Here is a 25,511-nt window from a genome sequence, read left to right as displayed (position 1 = left end):
TTAGCAGAATCGAAAGTTATGGATATATTCTCCCTGGCCCAACAAGAAATATCCACCTTCCTTCTCTGAGGGTGGTTCAAACTTAAGGTGTGTAGGCGAACAGGCAAGTTACGAAACAAACAAAGGTTTCAGATCTGATAATTTAGCGTCCTAATACTTCTGACCTGTCTTTCTGACCTAGGCCAGCACAAACTTAGAAACTTGTTGCGAATGCAGGAACTCTGCACATTTGCGGTGCACTCTGGTTTTGTTCAGCTGGAGGCCCTTCCCTTCAGGGGTGGAACCCAGGTGTTGATAGGTTCTCTCACCTAACGGGTAATTAGCTATTCCTAATTCTTGGTCCTGATTGGTGGGGGTTTCTCTGTGCGCCCTACCAGGGAACTCCCTCCTTTGTTCCTTCTAGGTTTAAAAGTTTAATTCGATTAAACAAAACAGTTTTCAGATCAATTAGGTTACTAAAATCCATAACCTACAAACCTAACATTTAGGTATCTACGTGCAGTTTCTACCCACATTATCTGAGAACAACTATGGCAAAGGCAGAAACAATCTTATAGATTGTCTTTTCATTGCAGGAACTTTCAACACAGTAAAATCATTACTTCAAATGACTAAATCAAGTAAACGAGAAGAGTAAAAAAATAGAAACCTAAATAAAACAAGTGAAAAGAAAACCTAGGTGCATACTTAGTGTTCTAAAATCACTACTTTAAATGTTTATTTCGGTTACTTTCAGACAGTTATCCCACACATTCCTAACGTCTGGTAAAAGAAAGGATGAATACACACTATGTAACTGAGTATATAAATACAAGCATCAACACTTGTGAATTAGATAAGATGGATAGTCAGACATGCATATCAATAAGTTTTCCTGGAGTCCTTTGTGAGTAACAGTCCTTAGGTGGTGGCGTGGTAATTCTCGTTTTCCCCCCTTGGGGGTGCTGTGGGTCCATGCTTGAGATCCCTAGGGAATTCAGAAAATTGTAATTTTGCCGTCCAAAGTCGTACAAATTCCGTTTTGGTATGTCTAGGTTAGTTAAAAAGAGTTCTAATGAATGGTTGCAGTTTGGAGGGGACAAGTACCTTAGAAATGTACTTTCTGTTACTTAAGATAAAAAGTTGTCCACAGTACTTTGGAGAGGCATCTGCCACATTCTAGCGTAGGTGTCCTGCTGCCCTCCAGGTCAAAGGAGCGGGGGGGTCTGGTTCTTGATCCGGTTGTAAATTTTGGGTTGGTCTGGGTTGGGGTATCAAGCCTGACAGATTTACACCTCCAACCAGTCTTTCTGGAGCCAGAAGGCCCTTAACTTTGGGTAAACACTCAGCTAGAGTTGAAATTCTGGCCATTGTTCGTTACACTGAACTCCTCACTGCATATTCTGTCACTTCTCTGGACGTCACACCTTTTGACTAAAAGTACTCTCAGATTATATTTATGAGTAAAGGATGTTGAGTCAGGAAGTTTGTCCATAGTTACTCCACAGCTTAACACATGAATTCAGAGAATGTTCATATTCAGAGCTGATAGAAATAGACTAAATAACTTTGAATTAGAGACAAGATCTGCTAACATCATAGTGAAGGTCTCACAAAGTACATTTAACAAATGCCAAGTACTATAAACACAATCTGATAATCACACCATCATCATCACATATGAACAACTAATATATGTAAACACATTTTCACAGCTGGGGTTAAAGAGGATTCATCCAATCAGAGATGAGAAGTTCTGATAAAGAGTCTTTGAAGAGAGTGTGTTTATAATAATACTGTTAATATAAGTATGTGTTTGTGTACAGTGCTGCAGGGAACACAGTTTCTGCTCTTGATTCTTTATGGGAGTTTGTACATTCACCCTCACTGAAGCTGATGCTAATGATGCTGGATGTTTGAGAAAATAAAAAGGTTTATTTGTGGGAAAAACTCACCTCCTTGTATATTCCGTTGCACTGGTGTGTAGACGTCTAAAGGCAAACCTTTTTTTTTCCACTCCACACTGGTACAGTCCAGAATCCTCTACAGTGAGCTCTCTGATCAACACCCAGAACTCTGCAGCTCTGGTGTCATCAAACAGTGAGAATCTTCCTCTATTTATCCACTCATTTTTAGTGTCTGCCCAAATCTGCTTAGACAGACAGAGCCATGAACCCTTACAGAGGTATTTCTGGTTTGATGTGTATTGTCTCTCATATCTACACTTGATGAGGACTCCTCCTCCTGAATATCCTGTCACTCTCTCTGATTCTCCTCCACCTACTAAAAGAGGACAAATGTCCATCTAAGTAAAGGCTTCATTTGACTCTGCTGATAGTGATGATTATTTAGAAGAGTATCTCCTCACCTGAAATCAGGTAGAGGGTGACGATGAGGAGGATCTTCATTCTGAGTTCAGGTTCACAGACTAACACCAGCTCAAACAGATATCAGAGGACCCGAAACGTGCACTTCAAATCTGTCTGATTCTGGGATTGTGCTGTATCTTCAAGTACATCTTAAACAGAAACTGACATAGTGAAGGTTACACCCTGTCTTTGTCTCTGTCTGACTCTGTTCTGTGTCCTCAGCTGCATCTCAAACAGAAACAAATAACCTGCCCACTTCCTTTTTGACTCTGTGAAAGACACAGCTAAAAATATTTCAGCATGGTGATGTGTAAAGTATGTATCAGCAAGGTGGCAATTAAAATGCTTTTAAATGCTCATTATAAAATCCACTGCAGTTAAATAAACAGTGTCTTTGAGTTTTGTTAAAGCAGCTTCATGTTGTTTATTCATTAGTGTTTATCCTGTTTCACCACTGTTTAACTGTACTGCTCTGTCTGAGTGTTCATTTCAGTTACTTTACTTGCAGGTACCCATTAAAAAAATCCAGTTTAGTTGTTAGTCAATAGATCTGTGTGACTGCACTGATGAATAGTCATGTTCATTGATTCTGTAGTGGTCTGTATCGGAGGGCCTCTACTGCCATCTAGAGCACAATGTGTGTAACAGCAGCAGTGAGCAATCTGCTGTTCTCTATGTTGTACAAATGGAATTAAAGACAGAGGAGAAACACTTAATAAAGCAATAGTTTATAATACATCTATTAGCTCTTACTTCATATTCAACTAATAATTAATTACTCCGTTATTTAGAGTTCATCATCATTGCATAATATATTCACTTTATTTCACAACAGACATATAAGACATTACTTTAAAACTTTAAAACAACTTGATTTGTAAATATAATTATTATATTGATTAGCTTATAAGCAACAGTTTATAACTATATTTGTCTACTTTTTTCTGTATTATAATCATTTAATGAAACAAAATCAGAAATTCAGATATTATCCACGGTAAGAGAATATATTATGTGAGTATTTTAAAATGACATATTAACAATAATAATAATCTTTGTTGCTAATGTAATGTGTCTTTTTTTAAAAAGCCCCAATAATAGGAATGCTTAAAACTTCAGGCATCTATGTGATTTGGTAAACATTAAACTCTAGAATAGTAGTTTTATTTTTATAAACACTGCTGTCCATCCACAGATGACCAGACCACTGTCAAGGATATAGGTTAGAGCTGATTGGTTTAAAAAACAAGCTCTACAAACAAAACTTGAAGCAAATAATGCCAGATAAAGATAACTGAAACATGAGAGGTGTACACCTAATAGTATCTAACACTCACAACATAGTCTGGTGCTCACCTGATAGTATTGGGTGCTCACCACATAGTATCTGGTGCTCACCACGTAGTATCACCGTAGTAGTACCCAATTTTTACTTAAAAAATAAATAAATAAATACACCACATCCCTTCGGGGGCTTTATTTTGTGTAAACATTACATTTTATTTACTTAATTAAATTAAGTAAATTAAATGCTCAATTTTTTAAAGTGCATTAACTGCTGTATTATGTTAAAATTTAAAATTTAATATTACATTAATATTTAAGGTCATGAAAAGTAGGCTCCCCTCACTACAGGTTACTCATCAGTTTAATGATAAAGCAGATGGACAGCAAAACATAAGGAAATGTTATGAGTCTTTAGCCGGGTGACGTGCCAACCAACGTTTAGCATGAACATCCACTCAGCACTGGATTCAGCTTCAGAAATCTCCATATAATCCCACATTCTCAGATGGTTATTATCAGGTCAGTACAGTACATATATATGACTCCACTGTCTGTATATTCACACATTCAGTAGAGCTGATGCACTTTCAAATGATCTTTGTTCTAAGAAAAACCTTTAATAGGCTCAATATATTTGAAAAAAGGATGTTTTTCACATTTAGATACTTAATTTACAAAAATAGTCTTTTGAAGGACCATCATTTAAAGGTGCTTTTTCTTCTATGGCATTGTTCCAAAGGACCCTTGTTAATGCCTTTATTTTTAAGAGTATACTGCCATCTAGAGGATATAAACTTATTTATAATTTGTAGTCACACAGCTAGGAAGTGTATGTTATCAGTGAGAAATGTGCTCATTGATCTCGATACAAAAGTGAAGAAAACCTAAGAGAAGGCTGTGAACATGCTGTATTGTGTTAATCTGGAAAGTCCAGTGCCTGTTTACAGTGCACACTTGTTTCTTTTGAGCTATCTGAGATCAGGAAGGCAAAGGAGAAAGTCAAACATTTCCTTGTCAGTGTTTAGAGATTTTGTGTCCAATTGGCATTTATTTTTTTGTGCAGTACAATATATGTATTCATGTAATTGTGGCTGCTCAATAGAATTATCATTTATTACTTTAAATTATATGAATAATTGTGTAGAATAACGTCCAGACAGAGTAACTGTAATTTTATTTGAAAGAACACACAAATATGCAGCATTAGTACATCATAGTTTATGTGATTACAGTACAATCTTGCTTATTGATGTATTTGAAAAAAGACAAGGTAAAATAAATAATTAAAATTATAACCTCGTTTTGTGTCTTATTGTCATTTTTCGTATTAACCCTTTTGGATCAGTTTTACTTGTGTTTGGCTTTGTGGTTTTGACTCTTGCTTGTTTCTCTACTCCAACTTTTTCCTGAGCCCATGTATCTTGTTTTGCTGTTCTGGTTTTTGACCTGGTCTGCTGTAAACCCTGTTCCTTTGGTGAATTCTTCTTTTAATAAACCTTCCCATTTATTTTATATCTGCAAGTGTCTGGTTAGTCAACCCAGCATTACAGAATACTTCACCAGAATGCAGACAGCAGCTATCAAGGAGATCTTGTCAGCAGGAAGTAACCAAGGCACTATATTAAGTCAGCACCACTAATTGTTTGAGTCTATTACTCAATCTGTAGGTACTCTTACACAACAGCAGAGCGAGCAACAATAACAGTTGCCCTTGACTGCCAACAACTTGAAGAACATTACCACTCACTTACAGATTTTGAATACTGGCGATTCTAGGGAGGTAGCCACCAATTCTTCAGTTTCTCCAACTCCTAGTGGATAATTTTGATGGTTCACCAGACCAGTGTTGAGGGTTTTTGTCACAGTGTTTGATTTTTTTCAGTAATTCAGCTCCCAGTTCTGAAACCACTCATATCTCCTTTCTTATCTCATGTTTAACTGGTAGAGCGTTACAATGGGCTACTGCCATTTGACCTCAGATCCACTTGGAAACATATGAACAATCTGTTAAGAAATTCAGATCCATTTTTGATCATCCACATGAGTGACATTCTCAAGGTGAACTGTTAGTTAAGCTCTGCCAATGTAAACGTTCAGTGGCTGATTATGCATTGCAATTCCATGCCTTAGCCACTGGGAGTGGTTGGAATCAGCCAGCTTTGTTAATCACATTTCATAATGGTCTGAATGCAGACATTGTGTCAGAGATGGCATGTAAGGGTAATGATCTCTCACTGGAGGAACTTATCGCTTTAGCTATACGTCTTGACCAGCTTAAACCTGACAAGATCATCAGCTCATGCCAGATCACAACCGCCCAGCATGAGGAGCCACTGCCTCTCAGGTTTCCCCTGTTAGTGTCTCCATCAAGGACTCAGTGCAGACTGAACTCATGCAGTGTGACTCAACCTGTCTCTCACAGGCGGAACAACTTTGGAGGTTACATGGATGTCCATGCATGTATTGTGGTGTTGCTCGTCACATTCCATGTGACTGTTGGGCGCGTCAACATTGACCTCAGGCGCCGAACACTTGAAAGCATGTACAGTACACTCCACATGCTAATGTGGTGAGTGCTCCCACAAATGGATTAGTTAAGGAATTTCAGTTGCCTTTGACATTCTACTGCCTCAATCCTGTTTATGTTTTCTCAGCATTAATCGTCCACTTCATCCACAAGTCTTTCGTGAACCAACTCCAAATTCCAGTGGAACTTTCTCACTTCTCTCCATTTCTGTCAACCATGGATGGGGATCCAGTTGGAGAAGGGAATATCGACACACTCATCTAGCCTCTCACCATGTATACAAGTGGTCTCCATAAGGAGGATATTAGTCTTTCATGCTAAAATCTTCAGAATACTCCGTTATTCTAGGACTTCCCTGGTTAGACCTTCGCAGTGCATACAACCTTGTTAGAATCAAAGAGGTCAATGAGTAGAAAACTTCATCACCACTAAGAGGCACTATGAGTATTTATTCATGCTGTTTTGGCCTGTCAGATGCTGGGTAAATTTATCACAAACTTCATTGATGATATTTTCCACATATCCCTACACACATCAGTCACGTCTGTCTTAGCAAGATTATTAAAGATTCATCTCTATGTTGAGGGCAAAAATGTGAATTTCATCTGTGGTCCACTTTCTTTTTCAGGGTACATTATCAGTCCAGAGGGAGTAAATATGGATGACTCAAATGTTGAGGCAGTTTTGAATTGGCCTATTTCCACCTCTGTCAAAAGTTTACAGCAGTTTATTGTATTTGCAAATTTCTATGGTAGATTAATTCGCGACTATAGTAGTCTTTGGTAATGTAAAACAACTTGTCTGGAACCCCCAAGCTGACAGGGCTTTTGACTCATTAAAGTCAGCCTTTACCTCCGCACCCATTCTCAAACATCCAGGCCCTAAACCCTTTGTATTTTCCGTGCAGCATATATATATATATATATATATATATATATATATATATATATTTATATATATATATGTATGCTGGACTGAATATATACAGATTGCAAACCATTAATCTCATTTTTAATCAAACCAAACAAAGCTATAGACAACTATAAACATGATTTTTTTAAAACCTTTCACATACAATATTAACCAAAAAATACACATTCACACACTTCCAAAAGTAAACATTTCTTTGTGTGAAGGAAAATATACCATCTCATTTTGGTGGAAATGGGTGAGAATACAAGTGTAACATGAAAACATAACTAGTCCTGCTAGCTTTTGACTGTCATAGTCACATGAGTCATTCTCCTTGTTAAACGCTGCTCTGGTAACAGCATCAGTAGAACTGCCTGCATTCTTGCTAAAATTCACTGTTGTGTATGCATGTATCTTCAGCAGATTTTCCAGATGAATGCTGAGTGGCACTTGCTGAGGAATCAGAGAGAATTGCGGATAACTCTGCTGTGGAGGGCATAGTGGGTAGCGCTGTCTCCTCATAGGAAAAAGGGCCTGGGCTTGATTCCCCAGACGGGTGACTAGGGTCCTTCCTGTGTGGAGTTACATGTTTTCCTCATCTGTGTGGGTTTCCTCCAGGTGCTCTCCCACAGTCCAAAGACATGCAGTCAGGCCAACTGGAGATGCTTAACTGGCCCTGAGTGCATGTGTGAATGTACATGTCTGTGTGTCTGCCCTGTGATGGACTGGCAGTCTGTCCAGGGTGTTTCCTGCCTTCCACACAATGACAGCTTGGATAGGCTACAGCACCCTTGCAACCCAAGACGATAAGTGGATTAGAGAATGTTCATGTGTGTGAGCTCTGGAGTATATGACCTGACCAAGTTAAGGTTGATGGTTACTGAACAGTAGAATAAACAGCATTTGAGAAAGCACAGCTTGAAGGTAACTGGACCTTGGTTGTCATAAACAGATTGAGAAGGTTCAGAGAGGCTTGTAGGTAGTTGGGAAATAGTGTAGACAACTGTGGAAACATCAGAATCTGAGGACGAAAGATGTCTACTGTCTTTAATCTCCTCATGGTCAGTGAAAACACAGAAAACCTAAGAGCAGAGATAAAAATAATACCAAGAATAGAATCTGAATATGCAATGTATTTGAAGTGAACTAAATTATTTTAGTCCTTTTGGAGCAACAAGACTGATGTTAAGTTCAGTTTTAGTTTTCAGTTTTTGATGATTCATTTATAAAATGTGTCATTGGTAGAAATCTGTTCCAATGGAAGCCTACTTTGAAATACAATCTTGACTCACCCTGTGGACAGCTGAGAATCCTCTGAGAGATTGGCTTTGGGTTGTACCTGGGTCTGAGGAGAACCAATTCCATTACATTAAATCAGTTTGTAAATTAAGAATCAATTATGAATATGAAATGATGTATACAATATCAATTACTTGAAAGACAAACAGGGTGTACAATTGCCCTGAAAAGTGTTTACAGGTTGTTGATGCATGTTCATTTATAGCCAGAAGAGGGCAGCATCTACCTATCACTGTTAGTCCACTGAGGCCTAAGAAATGTGTTTAATGATTAATTTATCTGAACATACCGATTTAAAAAATCCATGTGAAGTGTCTTGGGCACACTAATAATATGCCCAGCCACTGTCATAATTTGTCATAAATAAGACACAACACCACATCTTTACTCAACATTGTTTGCTATGATAATTTTCTATGATGGAATTAGTAGCCGAAATAACAATATGTGCATAAGGACGTAAGCATATTGTATATGTGTATGTTTGTGTGTAATGATACCTTGAATCTTGCTTCTCTTTTGTATACAGTGTATGAGAAGTAAAAGTCCAGTCAGAAGCAGCACCAGAATAACAGACACACCAGTCATCACTGAGGAAACTAGAAATAGTGGTGATGGAGAAACAGAATCAGAACTCAGTAACAAACTATAGTCTAACCATTCTGAAGTGATCAGACTAACAATATAAGAGCAGATGTTCTTTTTGTGTATATTAAATGTTAATACCAGACGTTGAGGATGTGGTTGGTTTTGTGGTCAGTGAACTGATGTATGTTGATGACTGTGGTAAAATATCTGCAAAAAGAAAATGTCAGTTTGTGCTTATTATCTGTGTACATTATTGCTGACTGACTAAAATTCACCAGGATATATAACATAATGAAAATTATACCTGTTAATGTTTTAAATGAGGAATTCATTGTAGTTTTATGTGCTGAAGAAGAGGTTGATTTTGTTGCAGGTTTTGATATTGGAGGTTAAAAAGAAAGGGGTAAAAGCCATTCTAGATTTGCCTTTTTATTGTCATTAGACTGTCCTTATTCCTTTATACAGAACAAATAATTAAGCAATAGGACACGAGAGGGAGTGTGTTATTCGCAATTCCTTCAGCCAAATTATAGTTCCTTAACAAGCAGCTTGTTGCTACGTCAGAGTAACAAACTCCGCCCACTCGCTGCACAGCAGTTCGTTCTCCAGTTTCCGGCTGATTCCAGGTTGTTTAGCTGTTTTTCTGTCACAGCTGCCGACTGAAAAGCTGCTCAGTGGTGATGATAGTTTGGGAATTTAGTGTCGTCTCATCTTCAGAGTCTGACCAAATCATCTGTCCGTCAAATGTGATCTTAAAAGTGTCCGTTTTCTGTTTGTGGCAAAGTAAGAAGTAAAAACGTTCAAATGGCTTGAGCGTCTCCTACAGCTTTCAGAGTCATCAGCTGGGATAGGCTCCAGCACCCCACCGCGACCCAGAAGGATAAGCGGTTTAGATGATGTATGTATGTATGTACCTTATGTCAGGACTGTCCAATCTTATCTGCAAATGGTCACCCTGGCTGCAAGTTTTCATTCCAACAGAGCAGGAGACATGACTGTTTTTTTTAAAGACCAACCAATTGATTAAAGAAGTAGAATCTGGTTGTTTGGAATGAAAATCTACTGCTTCACCAGCCATTTGTGGATAAGATTGGACAGCTCCTGTCCAATCTCCTATCTGTCCTGCCCAACTCCTGTCTGTGTACATGAGGATACATAAAAATGGTTTGAACCTCCCATTTTGAAATCAACCACTTTCATTAGACTGACCTTTTCCAGACTGCAGGCTCAATCATAGAATCTTACATTATAATTCTGTACATCAAGCCTCTAAACTCCATAAATGTATAGAAGAAAGTATAAATATAATAGTATAAATAAATTAAACTAAGTCATATCGACTCACCAGTAACTCTGAGGTTGATCTGTATGATATAAACCTTGTATCCATGATCAGATGTCCAGTCTGATTCAGCTCCACACCAGTATTCACCAGAGTCTCCCTCAGTCAGACTGTTGATGATCACAGTGAAGATCTGCTTTCCATCATCATGCAGATACAGTTTTCCCTCATTTATCCATCTTCTGCTCTCTTTAACAGATGTTTTATAACTACAGTCAGCAGTGCCCACTCTCCTACAGAGAAACTTGGGGTCACTACTGTGGGATTGTGGGTATTTGCAACAGATGTTCACACTTCCTCCTACATGGCCAACCACACTGATGCTCTTCTTATAGGACAGATCTGTCAATTATAATTAATCACCTTCACAGTTTATACACAATATCACTGAACTCCTCACTGCATATTCTGTCACTTCTCTGGACGTCACACTCTTCTTTTGAAAGTATTTTCAGATTATATTTATGAGTAAAAGGATGTTGAGTCAGAAAGTTTGTCTATAGTTACACTACAGCTTAACACATGAATTCAGAGGAAGTCCATATTCAGAGATGATAGAAATGCATTAACTAACAGTAAATTAGAGATGAAATGTGTTAACATCATAGTCAACGTCTCACAGTGTATATGTGACAAATGCCAAGTACCGTAAACACAGTCTAATAATCACACCATCATCATCACAAATGAACAACTACTGTATGTAAACACATTTCCACAGCTGGGGTTAAACAGGATTCATCCAATCAGAGATGAGAAGGTCTGATAAAGAATCTCTGAGTCTGTGATAATACTGTTAAAATAATGAGTATGTGTACAGTGCTTTGTGGAACACAGTTTCTGCTCTTTGTCCTTTATAAGAGTGTGTACATTCAATCTCACTGTAGCTGGTGTTAATGATGCTGGATGTTTAAGAAAATAAACAGCTGCAGAGGTGGGAGAGACTCACCTTCCCCTACCTTCAGTTCCACTGGTGTGTAGATGTCAATGCCAGATTTATCAACTCCACACTTGTACGTTCCAGAATCCTCTACAGTGAGCTCCCTGATCAACACCCAGAACTGTGCAGCTCTGGTGTCATCAAACAGTGAGAATCTTTCACTATTTATCCACTCATTTTTAGCATCTGTCCAAATTGGCTTTGTCATGCAGGGCCATGAACCCGTACAGAGGTATTTTGGGTTTGATGTGTATCCTGTATCGTATGTGCACTTGATGAGGACTCCTCCGCCTGAATATCCTGTCACTCTCTCTGATTCTCCTCCACCTACTAAAAGAGGACAAATGTCCATCTGAGTAAAGGCTTCATTTGACTCTGCTGATAGTGATGATTATTTAGAAGAGCGTCTCCTTACCTGAAATCAGGAAGAGGGTGAAGATGAGGAGGATCTTCATTCTGAGCTCAGGATCACAGACTAACACCAACTGCACCCCGTCTTTGTCTCTGTGTGACTCTGTGACTGTGCTGTATCTTAAGCTGCATGTAAAACAGAAACTAATGACATGCCCACTTCCTTTTTGACACTGTGAAAAAGACAGCTGAAAATCTTTCAGCATGGTGATGTGTACAGTATGTGTGAGCAAAGTGGCAATTAAAATGCTTACAATAAAGTTCACTGCAGTAAAATAAATAGTGGCTTTGAATTGTGTTGAAACATCTTCAATTAGGCTGTTACAGTGTGTACTCCATTGCTTAACTGTACTGTAGTGTATGAGTGTCCTGGGTTTGCAATGACCCATTGAAAAAAAAGTAGAGATCTCCTTAACTTCTCTGTAGCTTTTCTTGGACTACAGTGAGACCAGCGCATGTATTTTCAAAGCTTCTCAGAGTAGAAGTGCTGATCTACAATCTGTTCCTGTCAGTAAAGTAACTGTAAATAAGAGAGAAATGTGAATCTAGATCAGCCGTCCTACTTTGAGAGAGTTTGTGAAGACGCCCCCTGATGGAAAGACAAAGAAGACTTTTGTTCAAGTCGCTCCTGCTGCTCAGATGTTTCTCCTGAGAAAAAGACCTCGTTAATCTCACATGCATCTCCTCTTAAGTTTTAGTAGAGATCTCAATAAAGTTACACATTGTGTTCAGATTTCCTGAGAAAATACAACTCATATTTACCTGCAACTGAACTCTCATCTTTCCTTCTTCTCTCCTGTATCTCTTTTATCCTTTTGTCTAATGCTTTCAAAGTGCTGCACTTGAGGAGCATAATTTTGCTTTGGAGACTGCAAATGAATATGTATGACTCCGCTGTTGAATATTCACGTTCATGTCATTGATCCTGTACTGGTCTGGGTCAAAAGGCCTCTACTGCCATCTAGAGCACAATGTGTGTAACAGCAGGATTGAGCGATCTTTGTAACTAATGTGTAATTAATCAGTTATATGTTCATAACACACAAATAAGCCATTATTTCACAATGAAGTATCGTACTTAATATTTGACAAATTATATTGTAAACAGAAATGTAATCATGATTCGCTTATGAAGTAACAGTCTACATATGATTATATATGTGTATATTCTTCTGTATTATAATTGTTTAATGATGATATAATCAGAAATTCAGATTTTATCCACTGTAAGGGAATAAAAATATATGAGTATTTTAAAAAGACATCTAATAAGTAATTGTAATCTTGGTTGCTAATGCAATTTGTCTTTTTTTTATAAAATCCCAATATGAAGAATGCTTACAATTTTAGACCCTATAAGATTCGGTAAAGGACTGGTAAACATGAACTGCTGAAATATGAGTGGAGTAGTCTAGTAGACTGAATCTGATTGAGTGGGGAATCTGGTAGACTGACTCTTATTGATGAGTGGGGAGTCTGGTAGACTGAATCTGATTGATGTGTGCGGAGTCTGGTAGACTGAATCTGATTGAGTGGGGAGTCTGGTAGACTGAATCTGATTGATGTGTGCGGAGTCTGGTAGACTGAATCTGACTGATGAGTGGGGAATCTGGTAGACTGAATCTGATTGAGTGGGAATCTGGTAGACTGACTCTTATTGATGAGTGGGGAATCTGGTAAACTGAATCTGATTGAGTGGGGAATCTGGTAGACTGACTCTTATTGATGAGTGGGGAATCTGGTAAACTGAATCTGATTGATGAGTGGGGAATCTGGTAGACTGAATCTGATTGATGAGTGGAGAATCTGGTAGACGGCAATCTGATTGATGAGTGGGGAGTCTGGTAGACTGAATCTGATTGATGAGTGGAGAATCTGGTAGACTGAATCTGATTGATGAGTGGGGAGTCTGGTAGACTGAATCTGATTGATGAGTGGGGAATCTGGTAGACTGAATCTGATTGATGAGTGGAGAATCTGGTAGACGGCAATCTGATTGATGAGTGGGGAGTCTGGTAGACTGAATCTGATTGATGAGTGGAGAATCTGGTAGACTGAATCTGACTGATGAGTGGGGAATCTGGTAGACTGAATCTGATTGAGTGGGGAATCTGGTAGACTGACTCTTATTGATGAGTGGGGAATCTGGTAAACTGAATCTGATTGAGTGGGGAATCTGGTAGACTGACTCTTATTGATGAGTGGGGAATCTGGTAAACTGAATCTGATTGATGAGTGGGGAATCTGGTAGACTGAATCTGATTGGATATTGAAGGAGTCTGGTAGACTGAATCTGATTGATGTGTGGGGAGTCTGGTAGACTGAATCTTATTGATGAGTGGAGAATCTGGTAGATGGGAATCTGATTGATGATTGGGGAATCTGGTAGACTGAATCTGATTGGATATTGAAGGAGTCTGGTAGACTGAGTCTGATTGGTGAGTGGGGAATCTGGTAGACTGAATCTGATTGATGAGTGGCTGAGTCTGATTAATGAGTGGGGAATCTGGTAGACTGAATCTGATTGATGAGTGGGGAATCTGGTAGACTGAATCTGATTGATGAGTGGGGAGTCTGGTAGACTGAATCTGATTGATGAGTGGGGGGTCTGGTAGACATCTTATTGATGTGTGGGGAGTCTGGTAGACTGAATCTGATTGATGGGTGGGGGATCTGGTAGACTGAATCTGATTGGATATTGAAGGAGTCCGGTAGACTGAATCTGATTGATGTGTGGGGTGTCTGGTACACTGAATCTTATTGATGAGTGGAGAATCTGGTAGATGGGAATCTGATTGATGAGTGGGGAATCTGGTAGACTGAATCTGATTGGATATTGAAGGAGTCTGGTAGACTGAGTCTGATTGGTGAGTGGGGAATCTGGTAGACTGAATCTGATTGATGAGTGGCTGAGTCTGATTAATGAGTGGGGAATCTGGTAGACTGAATCTGATTGATGTGTGGGGAGTCTGGTAGACTGAATCTGATTGATGAGTGGGGAATCTGATAAACGGAATCTGATTTGTGAGTGGGGAGTCTGGTAGACTGAGTCTGATTGATGAGTGGAGAAGTCTGGTAGACTGAATCTGATCAGTCAAAATGGTTTCAAATACAGTCATGAAATTTAATTTGACAATCAGTGGAATTAAATAGAGTCAAAGCAGCTTCCATGGCACTTCCACCCAACCTAGCCATGCATCGGTTACAGAACCTACAACCATTCCACTACTTGAATCTGCTTAGATTCAGTTTACCAGACTTCTGCATGCACTTGATTCAGTCTAACAGAAGCCTACAATAACCAGTCAGATTCAGATTCATGCAGCAGATATTCCACTAATATCTGAATTACACTCCTTTTTTGGATATATGTTTGCCATTAAGTCTGTGACAGAAGGCCTCTACTGCCATCTAGAGCACAGGGTGAGAAGGACAGTTCTAGCATGAGCGAACACTGCTATTATTTTCATAAGATACACACTTAGTTCAGTACAGAGATACAAAGAAGGGTTAGGATGCTCTGAGAAAAATATTCTCAAATGCTGAGTTTACTGCACATATACTACCCTTCTTTCTCTCTATGTACTCACTCAACAGTGCTCAAGTGCTGTAAAGTTATTTTTCCTTTGGCCTACTTTACCTTGGAAGCATTGCTTACAGTTTATAAGACTTTTGTAGTCATTACTAATAATATTTTTTTCTCAGTTTATTATTTTGTTCTTAACCATAGAGCGAGCGAACTCCTCAGTGTTCTCCATTTAAGAATATAAATTTCATAAAACAGTTTGAGAAAGCTGTGAAAACAGTGAACTGTAATCTGGAAAGACATCCATAATTATTCTGAAGCAGGCAATGAAAGCACCCACTTTATACTGCTATGTAAAACTATGTATATTACATTATTCTTCGTCTACACTGCTTTGAAATGTGTTTAAGGGTAGCTGAATGAATCAGCAGGGAAGATAAAACAGTCATATCTATTACAGTGTTAAAATATTTAATTACCCTTCTGAGTAATGCTACACAAATAGCCTTTATTACACACTCTAGAGAAGCTCAATGGAATGTACAATATTATTTATATTTCATAACTGCAGTGGGATTTGAACTGATGCATGGAAATGAAGCCATATTCAAGCACAGCACAGGTTAAATATCAATTTACATTAATAAGCCTGTAAGCAATTCTGACTAAGGCTTGTTACTATGTAACTTACATATTTGTTTCATAGTAGTTACTGAGTAATTCAAATACAAATTTTGTGATCGATGTTACAAAGTCAAACAATAAGAAAAGTGCAGCTAAGAAAAGTAAGCTAAGCTAAAGTACTGTTAGTATTTAGTGACAACACTAACTTGTGGCTCTGCACACTATTTTTACATAATTGTTTAAAAAAATAACCAAGGCTAAAATGAAAATTAGTTCCTTCAGAAATACACTACATGGCCAAAAGTTTGTGGACACATGCTCATCCAATGTTTCTTTCAAAAACAAGAGTATTAAAAAGCAGTTTGTCTCCTTCCGCTGTAGTAACTGTCTTTACTCTTCAGGGAAGTCTTTAGACTAATGTTGGAACATTGCTGTGAGGATTTGATTGCATTCAGCAGTGGGAGCACTGAGAGTGAGATCAGGTATTGGTGTTCGATGATCAGTTCTGGGTCACTCCAACTCATCCCAAAGGTATTGGATGGAGCTACATCACTCCAGGGAACACAGCTCTGCTACACAGCTCAATGCTGGGAGGCTTTATACCCCTCTAGATCACGCTTGGTATTGGGCATGGTGACCTTAGGCTCATGTGCGGCTGCTCCAGAGCATCCTGTTCTATTGGTCAGTGCTTTTCTATGGAGATTATAGAAGCTGTGTGTGCATTTGAACTCCTGCATCAGCAGTGAGTGCAACCAAATTCACTAATAAGAAGGAGTGTCCACAAACTTTTGGACATTTAGAGTACTTTTACTAAATGAGCAAAAATAAACTATAGCTGTGCATGCTTACATCACATACATATACAACAACAAATCACACAACACAACTGCATTTTTCACCAATTACAAAACACTTCATGCACCATATTAACTACTTAAAATACAAGGCTTATTACACACTATGGCTTATTATATAGTAACTACAGGATCTTCAATGCAAACTAGCTGATCTATTCTTTGGGCCTGTCGGTGGGCCATGGACATTTAGGACATTAATCACAATAACAATTAACACATTTGCACACTTCTAGAAATAAAAGAATAGAAAATAGATGATAATACAAGTGTAACATGAAAACTGCTTCCACTAATATTTGACTGTAGCATAGTCACATGAGTCGTTCTCCTTGTTAAAGGTTGCCATGGTAACAGCATCAGTAGAACTATCCGCATTCTGGCTAAAATTCACTGTTGAGTATGTTGGAACACTTTGAGGAGGTTCTGAGGGGTTTGTAGGTAGTTCAGCAGTAGAGTTGACTGTAGAAGCTCCAGCATCTGAGGACGAAATGTCTTTAACCTCCTCGTAGACACAGACATCACGGGAAACCTAAGAAGCAGAGATTAAATAGAACAACATTGGAAACTAGAGCTGGTCAATTTCAATTGAAGTGATTTAAACTATTTTACTCTTTATAGAGCAGTCAGACTAGTGGTCAATTGTCCATTTTTGTGTGAGTTAGATCAAAATTTCAGTAAATGACAGTCCATTATTAAATATGTCATTAGTTCATATCTGTTACAATGAGAACATGCTTTGAAATACAATCATGACTCACCGTGTGGTTGTCTGAGGAGCCTCTCTGTGATTGGCCTTTGGTTGAGGCTGGACCTGAGGAGGAAGAAAAAATCCATAATTTTAAATCAGCCATACATTAAGAATTGGAAAACACATTGTGCTCAATAGTAAATGACATATAATTTACTGGAGTCTGTTCTTACTCTATCTGTTTGTATGCATGATCATTTATAGCCAGCAGAGGGCAGCATCTGTCCATCACTGTTAGTCCACTGGGGCATAGTGAACTTTTTTTGGTCTCTAATGAATGTTTTTAATGGCTCATGCTGCACTCACTTCTGAACATAATGATCTGAAAATCCCTTGTAGAAAGTGTTTGGGAGAAACCAATAATATGTCCAGAGACCGAATGGAATTTGTCATTAATCAGCCCAAAACTACAGGACTGGAATTGTCTTCACTAAACATTGTTTCCTATGATGAAGTTAGTAGGTCAAATCACAATGTGTGCATGTCTAAGTATCCATTCTGTGTATATGTGTCTGTGTGATGGTACCTTGAGTCTTGTTTCTCCTTCTAAGAGTCACTGTGAAGAATAAGAGCCCAATCAGAAGCAGCAGCAGAATCACAGACACACCAGTGACCACAGAGGAAACTGGAAATGCTGGAGATGGAGAACCTGAATTAGAGAATCAGATACAAACAATAATCTGATCATTTAAAAGTGAACAAACTAACAATATAAGAGCAGAGGGACTTTATTTGTACATTTAGTGTTAATATCTGTAGCAGAGAGTCGAGGTGATGGGGGTTTAGGAGCTGAGGATGTGGTTGGTTTTGTGGTCAGTGAACTGATGTGTGTTGATGATAGTGATAGAACACCTGGAACTGGAGGGAAAATATCAGTTTGTTTAATTGTGTAGATGTCATTGTTGCTAACTGACTATAGTTTCCCAGGATGTATACAGTATAAATATTATACCTGTTGATGCAGTTGTAGAATTTGTTTCTGTGCTGTGTGGAGTTGAGCTTGATGGTGATGATGTTGCTGGTCGTTTTGTTAATGGAGATGATGGAAAAAATAGGCTTTTCAGATTCTTATATTGTCATTAAACTGTCCTTTTTTCTTAATGAGTAAGTTATATAAAATAAACTACTGAATGTAAGCAGATTAATTTAATTCATATCTACTCACCAGTAACTCTGAGGTTGATCTGTGTGATATAAACCTTGTATCCATGGTCCGATGCCCAGTCTGATTCAGCTCCACACCAGTATTCACCAGAGTCTCCCTCAATCAGACTTTTGATGATCACAGTGAAGACCTGCTTTGCTCTGTCATCATGTAGATACAGATTTCCCACATTTATCTGTTTTCTGCTCTCTTTAATAGATGTTTTATATTTACAGCCAGCAGAGCCCACTCTGCTACAGAGAAACTTGGGGTCACTGCTGTGGGATTTTGGGTATTTGCAGATGATGTTCACACTTCCTCCTACATGGCCAGTCACACTGATACTCTTCTCATAGTCTTGACCTGTCAGTTATAAACAATCAGTTGTAAATGCTCAAAATCACCTTCACAGTTTACAAAAAATATCCACCCATTTGTTCTGACTGTACAGGCATATTTGTATTTTTTAGCTGTCATATCTACACATTATTATGCCTCCTCCCTCTGCATATTCTGTCACTTCTTTGAAGGCCACACCCTTATTATATTTTCGGAGAAAAAGTATGTTGAGTAGAGTTTATTTGTTCCCAGGAGTTTACTGCATTCAATATGTTCACTGTCACTGTAGCTGATGATATGATGCTGGAAGTTTAGCATAACAAGTGCAGTGGTGGGAGAGACTCACCTTCCTCTACCTTCAGTTCCCACTGGAGTGTAGATGTCATTGTTGAAATCTATATGAACTCCACACTGGTACCGTCCAGAATCCTCTACAGTGAGATTACTGATCATCACCTTGAACACTGCAGCACTGGTGTTATCAAACAGTGAGGATCTTCCTGAATGTATCCACTCATTTTTAATATCTTTCTTGATTTGATCAGCACAGTTTGGTGCCGAACCCTTACAGAAATACTTTGTGTTTGATGTGTAGGTTGTATTATATCTACACTTGATGAGGACTCCTCCTCCTGAATATCCTCTCACTCTCTCTGATTCTCTTCCACCTACTAAAAGAGGACAAATGTCCATCTGAGTAAAGGCTTCATTTGACTCTGCTGATAGTGATGATTATATAGAAGAGCGTCTCCTTACCTGAAATCAGGAAGAGGGTGAAGATGAGGAGGATCTTCCTAGTCATTCCAGATTCGTCCATATTACCTCTGACAAAAGTGTATTAGATGTTCATGTCTTTAGATCCTCATCTCTGTTTTTGTGTTTCTCTGTCTGAGCTGTGTCTGAATCTATTCTTCTGCTTTTGGTTCAACTACCCAGAATGATAAACCCGCCCATTTCCCTTCAGCACCCGATGAGAGAAAGCGTGAACATTTTCTTCTCTTCCTGCTGTAACAGTGAAACACAACAGCAACAGTCATCATTAAACTTTGAACATATGTTTGTCAAACCATTTTTTTTTGCTACATTTACTGAGTCCTCACTTTGATTTGCTTTGTTTGGTCTATTACTGTGTTACAAACTACAGAGTTCACCAGGATTCTTTAGCACTTCATTGTGTTTTAAGTTAATCATCTCTGATTGACTTTCTTTTCTTGAAAGTTGTCTGATGAGGCCCTCAACTCACGTCTAAATATAGTTATATGTTTATTTCTAATACATTACAGCAGTGCTGTCATGTCATTTGTGAGCTGGTCTGAAAAAGGTCATCACTAGTGCCATCTAGAGTCCAACACGTAGAAAGACAGCTGTACTGTACTGCAGTATGAATGACCATAAACATGATCAGAACTCATAACACAGATCTGACCACCAAACTTACTCAAACACATTCAATGGAGGCAGAACTGCTGTAGAAACTCACTGCAACTTACGCAGTGATCTCAGTAAAGGCCTATTACAGTGAAGAGCTACAAAAGCAGAAACTCCTTCATGTAAGTATTTTAATATTTTAGCTCTGAGAGGATTTTAAGACCATATTTCTAAGAACAATGATGTTAAGACAGTAAGCATGTCTTAATTCATATTACACTTAAATGAATGCAGGAGAAATCCATATTCATTGACCATCCCTTAGTCTGTTTCAGTGTGTAGCCACTGTTTACTGTTATGCATGGATTGAGCATTTGATTAGTAGAACTGTCGGCTGGTTTCTCCAGATTAGCTGATAGTAATGAATATGTGTGACTTCACTGTTGAATATTCCTGTTCGTAGCATTGATTCTGTGCTGGTCTGTGTCAGAAGGCCTCTACTGCCATCTAGAGCACAATGTGTGTAACAGCAGCACTGAGCAATCTGCTGTGTCCTTTATGTGTCACAAATGTGATGAGAGAGTGGAATCCCTTTGTAATAACAATAGTTAATAAGACATGTATTAGCTCTTAAATCACAATATGACTAATAATGAACTAATCAAGTATTAATAGTCATTCATCATTATTTAATACAATCCCTTTTCACACAACAAGATGGAATGCTTGGAAAATGTAAATAAAAACGCTATATTTAATTGAAAGTAGTACAACGACAACATATCAAATATAGAAACTTTTTTTTTTTAGACTTATATGCTCATTTTGAATTTCGTGCCAGGAACACATTTCAAAAAAGTTGGGACGGAGGCATGTTTACCACTGTGTTTCATCACCTCTTCTTTTAACAACACTTTTTTAAGCTTTTGGGAACTGAGGAGACACTGCTGTAGTTTTGAATGTGAAATATTTGCTCATTCTTGATGTAGGATTTCAGCTGCTCAACAGTTCTGAGTCTCCATTGTCATATATTTGGTTTTATTATGCACCAAATGTTTTCAGTGGTGACAGGTCTGGACTGCAGGCAGGTCAGTTTAGCCCAGACTCTTTCACTATGGAGTAATGCTGTTGTAATACACAAAGAATGTGGTTTGTCATTGTCTTGCTGAAATAAGCAAGACTTTCCCTGATAAACACATCATCTGGATGAAAACCTGTATATATCATTCAGCATTAATGGTGCCTTCACAGATGTGCACCTCACTCATGTCATGTGCACTAATGCCCCCCTACACCATCACACATGGCTTATGAACTGTGAGCTGATAACAAGCCAGGTGGTCTTTAGTGCAGAGGACACAATATACATAAATTCCACTTCCCCTCAGTCCATCTTAAAGGTGCTTTAGCCCAGAGAAGGCGGCAGCGTTTCTGGATCCTGTTTATATGTGGTTTGCTTTTTGAATGGTAAAGTTCTAACTTGTATTTGTGGATGCAGTGATGAACTGTGTTCATAGACAGAGGTTTTCAGAAGTGTTTCTGAGTCCATGCAGTGATTTCCACAACAGTATAATGTCTGATTTTAATGCAGTGCCACCTGAGGTCCCAAAGATCTTTGCCAGCCAATATTGATTTTCAGCCCTGTTTCTTGCATACTGAGATTGCTCTGGATTTTCTGAATCTTTTAATGATATTATGTACCACAGATGATGAAAAGTTCTTTGCTATTTTGTGTTGAGAAGCATTATTCTTAAACTGTTTTTTATTTAATTATTTAATTTTTTTTTTTTTATAAAATTTGAACAGTGCACTCAAACCTGAAATCTGGAGTTGCAGCTCCCTCATCACCCATACTTCCCACTTTAGTAGTCTTACCGAGAGAAGTATAGAAAAGGGATTTAATGCATTGTAGAAATTTATGGTGCTACTCTGGTAGAAAAACCTCCACATATTCTCATATATCATCAAGTGTGAGAATGTCTGACCACATGGAGATTGAAAATATAAAAAGAATGTTTTTTTTTTCACACTTGGACACTTAATTTACTAAAATGATCCTTTGACGAACCATCATTTAAAGGTTCTTTTTTTCTATGCCATTGTGTCAAAGGACCCTTGTTGGCACCTTTATTTTTAAGACTGTATTGCCATCTAGAGGATAAAGGTGGGAAGTGTAAATGAGTGAGAACTCTATTCATTCTACCCACAAGTGAATAAAGCCTAAGAGAAGCTGTGAACATCATGTTCACATCATTCTACTAATCTGGAAATACCAGTTCATATTCATTTATTTATTCATAAATATTGAAAAAACATGCATATTAAAGTACATAATTAACGCTCCTGTTGTGTTCCAGTCAAACCTGACCGAATTACAAGTTTCCTCTTTAAAAAGTGTAGTAAATTTCATCTGTTTGTCATGAGGTTCCATGACTTTGTTCACATATGGTATCTGAACACCTAAAATAAATCTGAAATATTTTTATAAAAATTTGTGTGTTTTATGGAACTTGTATACACCCATGGTGTTCCCGGTCAAAAATGACCGGTTATTGGAAATGAATCTATAAGACTACAGTTAGTGTATAAAACAGAGTTCAAGCACATATCAAGCACATCCACAGCAACCAGAGACGGTGGAGTCAAAAGAAAGAGGTGCCAACTGAGTGCACCAAGAGATAAAAAAAAATAGCTTTGTGTGCCACAGGTGCGGTGTACATATATATGCAAAGAACATGGAATGACCACAGTATATTGCCCCACATGCTCGTGAGAGGACAAAACTGAGGAACATAAAGATAACATTACGGCACTGTCTTTTCAGAGTACAATAGAAAATTGTAATGTGCATACAGTGTATGGTTCAAGCATTTCTCTTAAACATTCCCTGTGGGCTTTTGTTTTCAATAAATAAATCATATTTCAAATCGGTTTTGACCAGGAACACAAAAGTTGTTATTTTGTGCCACAGTTTAGAAAACTTTTCAAAAAAGTGACTTTGGTAAACTTTGGTAAAGTGACTTTGGTAAACATTTCAGTGAAGTACTCTGTGACAAACACTACAATAGGTTTCATCTTAGTATTCGTTATAGTCAAAATAATATGTATATAATGTTTTTTCCCTAAAAAAACAAGCGGTGTAAGCTCAGGTAAATGAGGCCTGCAGGACATAAACAGCAAATACAAGTTCAAAACTTATAATGTTGACAAGAGCTGAAGTTCATAAAAAGATCTAACACAACATTAGGTGATAATATATGTATTATTGTTGATTTATAATGGAATAAAATGATCCCGGTCAAAAGTGACCGGTTTGACAGAACATGTCAAAGCTGAAGTTTTATGCTATCATTATTTGTCATCTCAGTAATACAATGTGCCAAATATCCACATTTCCATGTTTGTTTCCAGGTATTTTTTGGAAGATATCATAGTTTTTGCTGTCAAAACATTTTACGTCACACAGTACTTTTTGGTTTACCATGACATTTCTTGATTATGGAAAAATGACATTTTTATATCACTAAACAAAATTAGTCATGAAAACAAATGACAGCATATAATATCTGTCATTACATGTTTACAATGTGATTATGGCAATGTGATGTTGGAGGGTTCAAGTAAAAGATTAAAAGTTTCAAAAGTAAAGTTTTTGGTCAGTGTAAAACACTAACTTTAGTTGTGCTGCATGTAATATTTATAATCCTGTTTAAAGTTCCCTTCAACCTGATACATATTTATAATCAACTATTCAAACTGCTCTCTGATAGTGAACCTAGTAGGCTTGATTATTCAGACTGCAGACAGTTAAACTGTGCTGGGTTTCAGACTCTGAAAGACTGAAACTTATGGATAACTGGAAGTGTCTGGTAGACCGAATCTGATTGGTGAGTGGAGGAATCTGGTAGACTGAATCTGATTGGTGAGTGGAGGAATCTGGTAGACTGAATCTGATTGGTGAGTGGAGGATTCTGGCAGAATGCTTGTTACTAATTGTAAAAAGAAGCTGTAATGCACATTATTTTTACAATATATTTTTGTGATGTTTGCCCCTGTAGTTTTTTTTAACAGACCTAACAATAAAGGAGTCTTTTAACTTAATATCTGTAGCAATATAAATGTTTTTACATATAAGGCAGCTGCACACCAAAAATTTTAAAACAGTGTTTTCAAATAAGTTAAGCTCACTGGTTTTCTGTGCAGCACTTATTTTTCCATTACTGTGCTAAATTAAACCCAAAACTACACTACAAAAGCCACAGTACATGACATGAAATTTACTCAGGAAAAACCTTTAAGTTAATAGACAAATGCTATAATCTTCTGTGACCTCAGCCAACATTACAGCCTAGTCTTTTACAATTTGCATCTGTCAAAGCAGCCAGTTTGTGAAGACTTAGTTAGCATAAACCAAACTTGATATATCTGTAAATTGTGTTCACATTTTTATAACATTATACAAAAAGATGATAAAAACTAACCTGATCTTGGCATTTTTGGCGCTCTCAAAGATTCTGTGTATTAAGATTCTTTAGGTTTAAACTGGAGCAACACAGCTCTGTTCAATAGATTTCATGATTAATAATCGCCAAGTGAGTTCACAGTTTACCTGGGGGCCTGTAGTCTAATGATGAACATGATGAAAATGTAGAAATGAAGAGAATCACCTCGTGCACCAATTTTGTTGGATAATTTTAAGTTCAAGTGTGTCTTTCTTATGGGAAGACCATAAGACACTCATTTTCTGATTCCAGATATGTAAACTGGATGTTGGTCGTATCAAAAAACACAACACATTGTGGTTTTTGTTAAAATTGTACAGATTTTCAAACTTTAAATTAAAAATAAATAAAGAGAGCAAGCAGTTTCCTTTAAAAGTACTTTCCTGAGTAAAAATAAAATTACAGTTGTGCAGACTTACATCACATACATACAACACAACTACATTGTTGAAAATAAATATGAGCCCACTTATTAATCTGCTCACAAAAACATTACTGATGGCTCATTTCTGTTCTATAACTATGAATTTTGAAACACTTCATGCACCACATAAAACAACACAAACTATAACAGAATTACACACTTCCAGAAGTGAAAGTCTCTTTGTATGAAAGTAAACATACCTTCTCGTTTGGGTGGAAATTCATGAAAAAAAAAAAGTTTAACATGAAAACTTAGTTGCTACTGCTAACGTCTTACTGTAACAGTCAGGAATACATATCCTTTTTGTTGCCAAGGTAACAGCATC

At 37.7% G+C, this 25,511-nt stretch overlaps 1 protein-coding gene across 1 annotated transcript; it reads right to left on the bottom strand.

Annotated features, from left to right (window-relative positions):
- Positions 1 to 16,950: 16,950 nt before the first annotated feature.
- On the bottom strand, positions 16,951 to 19,278 carry LOC118797745 (CMRF35-like molecule 6). Its single transcript, XM_036557010.1, has 6 exons — positions 19,239 to 19,278; positions 18,575 to 18,916; positions 18,362 to 18,427; positions 17,936 to 18,058; positions 17,420 to 17,472; positions 16,951 to 17,190 (listed from the first exon to the last, which is right to left on the bottom strand). Exons 1-6 carry the CDS (start codon positions 19,276 to 19,278, stop codon positions 16,951 to 16,953), a joined length of 864 nt encoding a protein of 287 aa, XP_036412903.1.
- Positions 19,279 to 25,511: the final 6,233 nt, after the last annotated feature.

The sequence above is a fragment of the Colossoma macropomum genome, unplaced genomic scaffold, assembly GCF_904425465.1.
Source record: "Colossoma macropomum unplaced genomic scaffold, Colossoma_macropomum, whole genome shotgun sequence".
In the NCBI taxonomy this organism is placed as follows: Eukaryota; Metazoa; Chordata; class Actinopteri; order Characiformes; family Serrasalmidae; genus Colossoma; species Colossoma macropomum.
The sequence above is the reverse complement of the archived record's forward strand: the minus strand, read 5'-3'. Positions and strand labels throughout refer to the sequence as shown.